The sequence below is a fragment of the Convolutriloba macropyga genome, chromosome 8, assembly GCF_964194025.1.
Source record: "Convolutriloba macropyga chromosome 8, txConMacr16.3, whole genome shotgun sequence".
In the NCBI taxonomy this organism is placed as follows: domain Eukaryota; kingdom Metazoa; phylum Xenacoelomorpha; order Acoela; family Convolutidae; genus Convolutriloba; species Convolutriloba macropyga.
The window spans coordinates 1,026,326-1,039,010 of NC_134475.1; the positions used below are offsets into that span (position 1 = coordinate 1,026,326).

At 40.0% G+C, this 12,685-nt stretch overlaps 1 protein-coding gene across 1 annotated transcript in view; it reads right to left on the reverse strand.

Annotated features, from left to right (window-relative positions):
- Positions 1–5,584: 5,584 nt before the first annotated feature.
- The window catches only part of LOC142344370 (splicing factor 3A subunit 3-like), a 50,383-nt gene continuing 43,282 nt past the window's right edge, over positions 5,585–12,685 (reverse strand). The window contains exon 11 of the mRNA XM_075395963.1: positions 5,585–5,918. Coding sequence (XP_075252078.1) covers positions 5,822–5,918 — 97 coding nt within the window. The 3' untranslated portion in view covers positions 5,585–5,821. The remainder of the gene's footprint in view (positions 5,919–12,685) is intronic.

Sequence of the window (12,685 nt, forward strand, 5' to 3'; positions counted from 1 at the left end):
AAATTCAATGAAAACAGCCGACAATGTATTTTGTCTTTAAACGTAAAATCAACAACAATTTCATGAAAAATTTTATTAAAATTTATCAAAGTTGGCGAAATTTTAGTCAAAAATTCCGAAAAAAGGTGAAAGAAATCAACGGAATTCACTCTATTTTCTCGAAAGTTTAAACCTCGATATCTCCCTGTCAAAAACGAAAATCAAAAAAATCTTTTTAATTCCATATTCTACGCTGGACAAGCTTTCTAATGATACCAGTCTCAACTCTCTACGATGAATATATCGATCGGCCAAAATTGACTGAACAAAAAAAAACCCAGTTGAGTATATAGTTCCTCCCCCCCTCAAGAGGGGTCGGAACAATTATATAAGTTTTCGCAGAATTAACACTTCCTTAAACTTGAATCAAATGGAATAAAGTCTTTCGCCCTCAGTTCAACTCATTCCTTTGACATGACTTAACAGCGTTTGATAGAGTGACGAGTGCAAATTTGGTTAAAAAACTTTGAACTAATGTAACTGGAAACAATTTAATAAGTTTATTATTATGAGAGCAAGTTTCCAAAATAAGATGCAAAATTCAAAATGAAAACCAATAACGAAGAAGTGCAGAGGACATTTAAAACCATTTGCGCCAGAAAATTTCCTTCAGATATATAGTGCATTGATTGCAAGCAAAGATCTTGTTAGTTTGTAGAGCTCATGGTCTAATGCGTCGCGGTTTGAACGGTGTTCAAATAAGAACTTAAAACATCGCCAGAAATTGACCAACAAGTTAGCACCTGATTAAAAACAAAACACGTTACATAAAGCTTTCGAGTCAACAACTGTAGTAGCAACTGAACCACATTAATGCCCTCAAATAGCTGTACTCAACTTTTTGACCAACGTCAAGTTCTCAAAAACTTTGACTAAAACAGGGAGCACCAGCTAATCACAAAATGAAAAAACATTGTTGTGAACCGCCCTTTCCAAACAATTAATGACACTTGAATCTAGGTAAAGAAAAGCGTTCTTGAAATCTTTCTTTGGTAAAATTTTACTGGTCACAAGAAACCGTTTAAAGGCGGACCTCCATTTGTAGCATGATTTCTTTAGCTCAAAGCGAGACCTCAAATAATAAAAGGATCTTTTCCGTTTGTGCCCCCCAGCTTATTGAGCGCATATTATTTGCACCCCCGACGCACGTGCCATACTAATACACAATGATTAACAATGTAATGGCACGTGCTCTGTAACTGGGGGGAGAATAACGGACTGGGGGGGGGGGGGGGCACAAACGAAAAGATCCCAATAAACCACCAAACGTTACTGAGTTTTGTGTCAACTGTAGCACAAATTACCGAATCAAATCTAGCTTCACTGCGTGACTTACCGAATTAGGAAATTTCACTTAAGATTTCCGAGTGGATTCTTCGATTCGAAGACGAGTAATAGTATTCTACAGGTTTATGTATTATACTTAGTATTATACAATATTTTTAAACTGAAGCAAGTCTGTTCTTGACTGGAGCCAACTCTTACCCTACCACCCCCTCCTACCTTTCTTTATGACCTCCCTCTTAACTTACAATCTTACCACCCCCTCCCCCAAATATTTACTCCCTCCTATTGGACTTTAACAGTAGCTTAGTTACTAATACATAGTAATTAGGAAGTGCTGGTAATACTAACATTCGAAAGTTCATTCCCAGTGACGTTTTTTTTATGACAGTCTCTCCTCCCCATCCGAAGTACAGACAACTCCCCCCCCCCCCCCTACACCTCCCACATAATACCCCAACCTAATACGCGCCTCCCATCCAGCTAAAAAGCGCCCCCATCCCAAACCTAGCTACCCCCGTGTACCTACCATAGAGCTCGTTTTCCCTCCTCTCGGCTACCTCTGACCCTACACCAAAGCCCCGAGCTACAATTTAGTTATCTCAAGTTTCCATAGTTTTATTAGGCAGGTAATTTTTTGATACTTCTGAGTTAGATGAGATATTAGAGATTATATAGCAAAGACACGGGTTGCTTCCGCTATCCTACCGACGATTTTTGTCATTAAAAATCAAGCTGGTTTATTCTGATGTTAAAAATCGCTCCGGTGGTCTGTCTAAGCTATTACGGCGCTGCGTACAGCCACGGACAATATAGTGGTGGGACTCTTTCGTAAATAAAATATTTTCGAACAACCTCTGCGGACAACTAGAATGCAACCTTCTTCCGTGTTGTGGTGGATTTGGTTTAAATTAGCAGGTGGCTAAAGGTGGGGGGTATATTATTAATTAGTTCATAATAATTAAGAGATTACTTTTCGAAATAAGTCAAATTGATTAGATGAATAAGTGATCGGACCAAAGCACCATCACAAAAATTTAAAACACCCTTTCCAAAGCACAAGCACCAATGAACTAATTGATTGCAGCATACGACAAAATTCAAATGTCAATTACAGCGCTACTAGCCTGTAGAAACTATTAGGTCGGTGAGTGAAACCATGATATCTATAATTGCACGACTCTTTTGCAAAAACGACTGACGTGGGATAAGCTACTTTCAAACAACATGCGTGAAATGATCAATTGCAGCCTGCTTTCGTGGTGGCTATGACTTAGATTTTAAGATGGCTAAAAGAGTATTAAGAGCAAGTTAAAAAACGAGAAAGAAAACGTTTTAGGAGCAACATAATTATCAGAAGTCAAAGTGATCAGATTAAGATTGGGCCAAATACACCGTTGCAAAAAAAAACAAAAAAACCCAGACTGATTGCCAAATACCTTTTTTGAGGGCAATTTATGAAACATAAACCACAACCAATAGAAAATTTACCCTGTGCAACTTCGTCATGTTTCAAAAATATGCAATCGACTGTCAAAAACCTACAGTCATCCCAAACCTAGCTACCCCCGTGTACCTACCATAGAGCTCGTTTTCCCTCCTCTCGGCTACCTCTGACCCTACACCAAAGCCCCGAGCTACAATTTAGTTATCTCAAGTTTCCATAGTTTTATTAGGCAGGTAATTTTTTGATACTTCTGAGTTAGATGAGATATTAGAGATTATATAGCAAAGACACGGGTTGCTTCCGCTATCCTACCGACGATTTTTGTCATTAAAAATCAAGCTGATTTATTCTGATGTTAAAAATCGCTCCGGTGGTCTGTCTAAGCTATTACGGCGCTGCGTACAGCCACGGACAATATAGTGGTGGGACTCTTTCGTAAATAAAATATTTTCGAACAACCTCTGCGGACAACTAGAATGCAACCTTCTTCCGTGTTGTGGTGGATTTGGTTTAAATTAGCAGGTGGCTAAAGGTGGGGGGTATATTATTAATTAGTTCATAATAATTAAGAGATTACTTTTCGAAATAAGTCAAATTGATTAGATGAATAAGTGATCGGACCAAAGCACCATCACAAAAATTTAAAACACCCTTCAGATCAATTTTTGAATTATAACCCACAACTGATAGAAAATTTAGTTGTGCTACGTGAACGTTCAAACTGGAAGCATGACTTTATTAAGTTATCCTCAAAACTTGGAAAAGATAATAAGTTTGATATTCACGGTCAGAAAAACAGGCAAAAACATGACTAAAGTTTATAATATACGCAATACAACTGATATAAAATGAACCAATTTTTCCAAAGCACAAGCACCAATGAACTAATTGATTGCAGCATACGACAAAATTCAAATGTCAATTACAGCGCTACTAGCCTGTAGAAACTATTAGGTCGGTGAGTGAAACCATGATATCTATAATTGCACGACTCTTTTGCAAAAACGACTGACGTGGGATAAGCTACTTTCAAACAACATGCGTGAAATGATCAATTGCAGCCTGCTTTCGTGGTGGCTATGACTTAGATTTTAAGATGGCTAAAAGAGTATTAAGAGCAAGTTAAAAAACGAGAAAGAAAACGTTTTAGGAGCAACATAATTATCAGAAGTCAAAGTGATCAGATTAAGATTGGGCCAAATACACCGTTGCAAAAAAAAACAAAAAAACCCAGACTGATTGCCAAATACCTTTTTTGAGGGCAATTTATGAAACATAAACCACAACCAATAGAAAATTTACCCTGTGCAACTTCGTCATGTTTCAAAAATATGCAATCGACTGTCAAAAACCTACAGTCTTGAAATTTTGAAAAAAAAATCAAAAAAGTAACTTAACCGCGATTTTTTGTGTGCAGTTTCTTTCTTGCTCTTTGGTCCTTTTGTCCCTGGCATCTGGCATGTAGATCAGCAACAGGCAAGATACCAGAGACAAAAAGACCAAAAAGCAAACAAGAAACTGCTCGAACAAAATTTTGCCTAAAAAGGCACTCAGATAAAATAATGCTTCCAACTTCTTTGAGATTGAGAAAACCAGTTATGGTTGTACTCGTACATATATGATACCGATATGGTACAAATATCGACGAGAGCACGGGGGAGTAGGTGTCAAAGAAAAAATTGAAATTCTTTACTAGAAGTCTAACGCAAACTTCTAATGAATTGCATTGCTCGCATGTCATTTAGACAGTAAATAGAAAAATTTTGTCCCCTACTCTACTGCATGCAAACTTTTAATGAACTCTAGCAAAACGATACGTTTTTTGATTTTCAGTGAAACCTTTTTAAGAATAAGCAATTCTTATGATTTCCGTTTTGCATCCATGCACATTGCGTAAATTTCACGCCAGGTGATTGCTGAGACTATCAAGCTTCTGCAACGAAATTCCCACTCAATTCAGTGATATTAGCGGACTTACCTCGGACAAACTGGTCCCGAACGACAGTCAGTGCACTTTACTTAGAGGGGGGCTATAGCCTGGATGAATTCTTATGGGTGCAAACTGCCGGCTATGGAGGGCTTCAAATCCCCAAACTCCGGCATGTTATATTGAAGAATTAATCAAACGACGGGCAAAGTCTTGATTTTCGAGGTCCGTAGTGTAAAACTGGCGTGTAGCGCCTTTTCTCACTTGATGAGAGGCATGGAAGTTGTTGAGACTTCGGGCTTTACCTGTTTATATCGTTTGTCGAGACAAAAATTCACATAAAATTGGGGATCAAACGAAAACACGTTTGGACTAAAAAAAATTGGTAGAACGAAATCGCAATTAAAACAGCAGGACTAAAATAGTTGCTGCGAACTCGTTTGAGAGCAATCAAACAAGTAGATTGTTTTAGACACTGGAGCAGCGAGGCAAGTCGATCGAATACTTAGCAAGTAGCGCCAGGTAGGTCATTACATGAACCCAGGCGCTATCGAGCGCACGGTACTCTGGGCAATGATCTGGGTACGGGTTGCACACACGTTTCAACACTAATCTACTCACAAATCAATTTGGCGTTCGAAGATATCATCAGAGGGGGTTTCAAGCGCATAAAAGTCTGGGCAAAGGTCATTTCGATCTGATCAGGATGCCAATTTTGTCTGGGACGGTCAGATCAGAGGTCGGCAATCCTCTGACGGCCTGATAAGAGATCTGGGACCTGAACCTGGGTTTTAAACTTCGCACGTTACACTAAATTTTGTTATCTTGACGACACGGGGCCTCACCTAGTCTACGCTTACTCCTGGCATCTCAAAACTAAATAGAGGTCACACTGAACAATCGAATTGATAAAAATTAAGGTGAACAAAAGGTTGTGTCACAAACACTGAATTCAACTCTAATGCGTACAAACTGCCAAGTTCAATCACAAATCACTAGTTTTTGCCCACGCCCAAGCTGAAAATCCTCGGAGTGCGTCAACCCGTTTCCAGAATAAAACAGCATTGAATAGAGATACAAGGGCACATCCTTAAAGGCTTGCGAAATTGTTGCAATATTGAGCATTAGAGGATGCCTTGTCGTCGCATATCATCAAATGTCTTTCTGTTCAGCACATTTCCAACACTGTCTTCAAACTCTTCTTCCACGTCTGGTTGCCACCTGAAATTGAAAACTTTCAGTTTTCTGTTTTTTTTCTCTGAACAGCTGAGATCAACATCGATAATTCTTATGAGGCTATTTGTTTGGCCTTCCAATTGTTTCGATTATCGACCCATTTTTTCAAAAAAATGACTGTCTGAACAATGGTTGAACAAAAAGCTAAGTGCAACAAAAGTAAAATTAGCTGGCACATTGTGGTCCCAGTTTAGTGGGTCCATATTGATTGCACTCCCAAGCGCGCATGCTATTTTACAACAATAGTTTATTATGCCATGACACGTGTTTCACAACTGCGGGTGTAATATGGACTACGGGAGCAAAAACGGAAAATTCTTTATAAGCTGCCTCGAATTACCTTTAATAAGAGTGAAATAACAAAAGCAAAAATTATTTGAAGAGTGAGGGGAAGCCGCATGCCATAAAAAAAACTTAAGGCGAAAAAACTCCCTGCAATGGAATTGAAAGAACGTCGTGGCGCACACATTTTAGTAGCAGTACCTAAACTAGTAAACATAGCCAGCAGATATTAGAATATAGTTGGAAAAGTTTTGTAGCCTTATTATCAAAATGTCAATGGAAAACTAGATGTATTCTTGGACTTTTTTCCGATAATTTTGTGTCCGAAACTATTTTCCAGGTAGTAACTACTAATGATAACTCTCTTCTTAGTTTGCTTCTTCCTTTTTTTTTTATCTTTTTAGAGGCGGCTATGTAGGTGCTAGTGCCAAGTGCTATATTGTATGAAGACAGAGTTATCGTTGCAGTATCCTTTCTAATAAAGGCTTTTAATTGCAAGTTTTTGCTAAGTGCTATTCGGGGCGCGGGTTCGGTAAAAACGCTCTTTTTCTGCTACAAGTTTTCAATTCAAGTAATTTAGTAAGCAACTGAACTGTACTGAGCAGAATCGTCTGTATGAATTTCAAGATAATAAATGCGTGCTGTATAAATTTACAAAAGTCTTTTTCAACCAATCAAAATTCAGCATCGTCATATTACGGCTCTTTAGAAAAAGCGGAGGCGATGGGTTTCGAACCTTTAATCTTATGATTATAAACAGGGTTGCCTACTGTTAGTAACTAAATAGATTTAAGCGAGAGATTATTAGCCAATCAGAATTGAGTATTTAAATGCATATAAAACGTTCTAATATGCATAGAAAGTTCGGAAAAAGTTCGTATAACCTAATTTTAAGTAAATATAACTACGATATGTACGAATTATGGTGGTTTTCGGCTTAATATTTTTAGGTTCTTCAGACGATTGTTGATCGATTATGAACTGATTCTGACGTCAATGACATCAGACAAAAAACCTGTAAAAAGAGCATCGAAAAAACCTTGCCGCCTAAACGTTCACTGGTTGCTATGTACGTTACAATCTTAATACGTTGCTATCATCGATGAATTATAGACTGACTATAATACGTTGTCTTATATGTTGCTTTAAAAATTGAATGTCGCAATTGAAGCTATACGAAAGAGTGGTTTTATCACCTTTATTTTGGTACCGCTCCGGGTTTACGAACACCCATTTTCTTAGTCTAATTTTAGCCTAATTGTTGTGATAAAATTATAAAATAGAGACTGAGATGTCGACGCTCGAGGAGCGTAGGCGGTGGGACGAAGTGTTCACACAGTACGATGTGCACAGACAGAACTTTATCACAATTGACACGTTTAAACGACTGTTGCACGAAAGAGGTCTCAGGGAAGAACTCACTCAGGAGAGACTGAAACACCTGCTAGAATTTGCAGACAGGAACAGCGATGGATACCTCACTAGGCAGGAGTTCCTTGATTTCTGTCATTAATGCTGTCAAGTCAGACCAAAGATGAGGTGAACAATGCGGCTATGGAAAGACTGCTTGAGCATGGATTGACTCCTACAGAAATTTGCAAGATATCAGAGCCTGATCTGGGAAATTGATCATTCCTGTTGGTTTTTGGCGTACAAAGGCGAAGCACATCAATGGCGAAGGCGGCAAAAAAAAACTGTAAGAACAGAACAATTATTTTTGTGGCAGTAAATTAAAATAAATATTGGTTTAGACGGCAAGAGACCCAACCCGTTTTTTTCGATAATTCAGGGGTAATAATATCAAACAATTACTGTGAAAAATATTCGTAACCGGTAACCATTAACCTCACTAATATAATTTTTGAGACGCAAAAACATCGATTTTGAAAATTTTTGGCCGAATTTTCGAAAACTTGTAAAAAAGATCAAGTCGGTTCGTATATCAAAACATTACCTCTGATATAGAGAAAACCGAGAAAACATTATGCTAAATTGTTCAATTTTGAAAAATTTTGGTCAATTTTGATGCAATTCTGAAAACTTTAGAAAATCAATACCGAATATTGATAAAACCGTATATTCAAGCTTAAAACCGTCCATTTTACTGGATTACCGTTCCGTAATCAAGAATTTGCGAAATATTGACCAAAATTTGAAAAAATTGGACAAATGCATCAAATTTTGACAAATTTGTCAAAAAAAAATTTCCAGCAAGAAGGTTCGCTAATTGAGTGAAACTCATCACACAGAAAAAGTTGTGAAAATTTTCACAACCTCCGGCCTACAAAAAATTATCGAATTCCCATAATTTTTTTCGCCGCTCGTTTATGTACCGTTTTTGTCCGCGTTCTTTTCGTTCTTTAACTTTACAATTCTCCGTTTTCCGTTTTTGTTTTCAATAACGTCGCTCTCCCAAAACTTCGCTTTTCGTTTCCTTCGCTATTTTTCCCATTTTCGATGTAGTATGTCATATGTGATGAAGTATGTTGTTGTTTTTGCTGTAGTATGTTGAGTATGCTAGTATGCTGGTTTGTTGTTTAGGTCTTATAGCTTTCTAGGGTGTGACTTAAGTTTATTCTCGAGTTACGGCTGGCTTGTCCTGGACTTTTTCAACTTTACTAATTTACTAGCCCCCCTGTTGTAGTATATTAGTTTTTGCTGCTGTATGTTTGCGTGTAACTGTATGATTGTTAGTTGGTTTGGTTTGTTACCTTCTAGGGTGTGACTTAAGTTTATTCTGGAGTTACGGCTAGATTGTTTCTTCACTTTTCCAGCTTTCATAGACTACAAAAGCGCTGCATATTAATTAATATTTGCTGTATTTTGTTTAATATTGTTGGTATGCTGATCGGATGTTTAGGTTTGATTATTGCTAGGGTGTGACTTAAGTTTATTCTGGAGTTACGGCTAGTAATTTTTTTGCTCTTTTCATCCTTTTAGTATACTATTGTTTGCCGTAATTTAGTTTGTTATTTTCATATGTAAAGCCCCATAATGACTTGTGCTAGTTTGTCTCTTGCAGTAGCATCTCTCCTTCTTCCTAGGGTGTGACTTAAGTTTGTTCTGGAGTTACGGCTAGTTTGTTTGGTTGAGTTTGCTGCTTTGGTCTGCTAGCATAGTAGTTCCCGACCTCCCCGCTCGCTGCTTAACCGTCTCCCGCCCGTTCCGACCCGCCTTTCCGTTTCTTTGCGCGCTACTCGCTCGTCCGTTGTGTCCGTCTCGTTTCCCGTTTCTTCGTGCGTCGCTCGTTCAGCGTTTCCGTCCCGTCCGTTGCGTCGCCCGTTTACTACCCGCGTTTTTGCCAGTTCCGTTCCGTTCCCTGTTGCGTTGCGCGCCGATCGCCCGTCCTTCCCGCCCCGTCCGCTTCATTTCCCGTTTCGTCGTGCTTCGTCCACTCAGTCCTCTTTCCCCGGTTGCCTGTGTTCCTGTATAGTCTCACGTTGCTTTCAAGCACATTAGACGCACTCTATAATTTGTTACTCACTTTCGCCGAGTAATTCATTACTCGGTAACTTCTTTTCTGCTCTTCGACGTCTTGATTATCAGGTCGTCGTCATTTGGGTTCGGTATAGCCCTCATTCCACGTGTTTGGTTGAAAGTTACTCTACATTGATAAATTGGCCACTTCAATATCATGACCGAACAGCAAGAGAAATTGAAAAAGCTCTTCAATGCAAGATCTAATCTAGAATCTGAGTTATGTAACATCCATAAGGACATCACAGATGCCATAGATCGTCAAGACAGGAGGGTTAAAGTTGAACGCTTGGTTTCTAAGTTAAAGGATGTCTTCAGTAAACTGGTGCATAAGAATGAAGAACTATTTGACTTAGCCAGTAAAGCGGAGAACCCAGATTCAATTTACCCTGTCCTTGAGCAATGGTTGGATGATGTAACCAAGAACAATGATAAATTCTTGCTTGCGGCTAGAAGCTATATTGACTCAGTTGCTGACCGAGACACCGTATGTGAGGGCGCTAATCTTCAAGGCCAATCTAAGAGAAGTTCACGCCGAACAACATCATCAATGTCTAGCCAGCGTAAACATGAATTTCTCATTGCAAAACTAAAACGCGAAGAGGCCGAGAAACAAGAACAAGCTGCCATGCGCCTCGCTAAACAAAAACACGAAATTGCCATGAGAAAAAAGGAGCTTGAAATACAAATGGAACAGATGGCACTTCAAGAATTGGAGGAAGACCACCGCCAGCGTGTTGCAGCAGCTAAATTAGATGAGGCTGATTTAATGGATAATCATTCATTGTTTAGTCACCACTCAAGTGAACTGAATTTGTTTAAAGATAGGGGATCAGATAGAAGTCAGGGACTTGTTCAGGATTGGGTAAATTCGTTTCCAGCAGGTAATTCAAGTGAGTTAAACTTTTCTCGTCCTGGTTCAGCAACCGCCGACCCTCCTGTTAAAGATACTTCCCCTAGTAATCCTCCAGAAAACCCAAGTAATGTTGCCGATAACTTACATCATCTTGAAATGCTTTCTCAGTACACACGGCCAGGAGTTGCAATTTCTGTTGCCCAGCAGGAAGCGTTATATCGGGAATATCTCCAGGCTCAACTGCAGCAATCACTCATTGATCAAAGAGTCGAGCAGGCACATAGTCCCTCAGGCAGTGGTAAGGTGAACCAAGTATCAGTCGACGTACAAAATGTTGCACTTCCACCACTTCAGCCACCTATGCAACCTCCCCGGCCACCGTCACCCGCTATTGCACCAACGAACGCCATCTTTGTACCTGATTTTTCAACAAACCCACAAATAAATCAATTCTTGGGTCCAAAAAGCTCCAGTGTGCCTTGTCAATTACATATGTCAATGCCTCATGTTCCGCAACAACAGAATCCACCTCAAAGTAACATTCAACACCAAACACAAGTCCCTATTGCCCATTCCCCGCATAATGTCCCTCCACCTCTAAACCCACTCGTGAACCAGCCACCCGTAATCCCGCCTCAACAATTATTAAATCCTCAGCCTCCCGTGATTCCGTCGCCCATTCCAGCGAGCACAGCAACATACTTACCCGTCCCCAACATTCCACAACAAAACCTTGTCCATTCACCTCAAACCCGCCTGGTACCGTGTCCTACAGCACAAAGACCTCCCCAGAACTGTAACCTTGATCTAAACTTGTGGAGTTTTCCACAGAATAAACCCCCAAACGTAAACCAGGCGACAAATAATGCTACCGTCTACAAAAATGTTCAACCGTACCTACCCCCAAGCACAGTTAACCCCGCTATCAGCCATCCCATCTTGCAAATGAGTGCACAACATAATCCAAATAGCAACTACGCAGCTAACTGTAGCATCCCTGTTAACCCCTTTAGTACAACTACTAACATCGCGCCACCTTTCGTCACGCCGGTTATACATCCAACATACGGGCATACTGCTCCGATACCATTGTGTTGGGGTGGCCCACCGCATCCCACGCCTTCAGCGCCAGCATCTGAAAATGCAAGCTTGATTAAGGCATTCACTGACGCCTTATCTAGCAAGAGGAATGACCCACTACCCGAATGGAAGTTGTCACAATACAGTGGGGATCCTCTACAGTGGCACGAATGGTATGGTCAATTTAAAAGCGCAATTGACTCTCAGTCCTTAACTGATGATGTAAAATTGACATACCTTAAGACCCTCGTAACAGGTAAAGCTAAAACAACTATAGCTGAGTTCGCCTACTGCGGCGCAATGTACAAAGACGCACTGAGGACCTTAGAACGTAAATTTGGCCAACCACAGGCGGTTGTAAGTGCACATTTGGACAAACTCAACAGCTTTCCACCACTGAAGATGCACAATAGCGATAACATCATTAACTACTCGGGGTGCATTTCAAGTCTTGTCGGGGTATTTAAATCGCTGTCATATGATTCGGATTTAAAGAGTGCTGCGCTTCTCAACACTGCCGTACAGAAGCTACCACCCAACATGAAGGAGTCATGGTCACTCTTCACGGTCAAAAAGCATTGGGTGAAACCTACTCTTCTTGATTTCAACGATTGGTTAAAAGAGAAGGCCGAAGCGCACGATTTAATGAAGAATACCGCAACTAAAGCAAGGACTGAGGATACCAACAACTCAGTTACAAGATCAAAAGTTGCTTCAAAGGCATTTGCTGCAAATACGCAACAGAAGAGTAACCCTAAGCCGCAACAAAGATCTCCGTCAACATCAATCTTTAGTTGCATTGTATGCAAAGGCAGCCACCGGTTGTGGGAATGCCGTGTCTTTAAGGAAAAGACCCCCACGCAGAGAGCCAAGGTCGTGGCTGAGGCAAAGCTCTGTTTCTCTTGTTTGCGTGATAAACACATGTTTAGGCAATGCCCAAGTCCCCGTAAATGTAGGAAAGATGGTTGCAACAGCTCCCATAACACCTTACTTCATGGAGCTGAAAGAGTTTTTCCAGCTAAACCCTCAACAAACAACAACATCGATACTTCGAAGT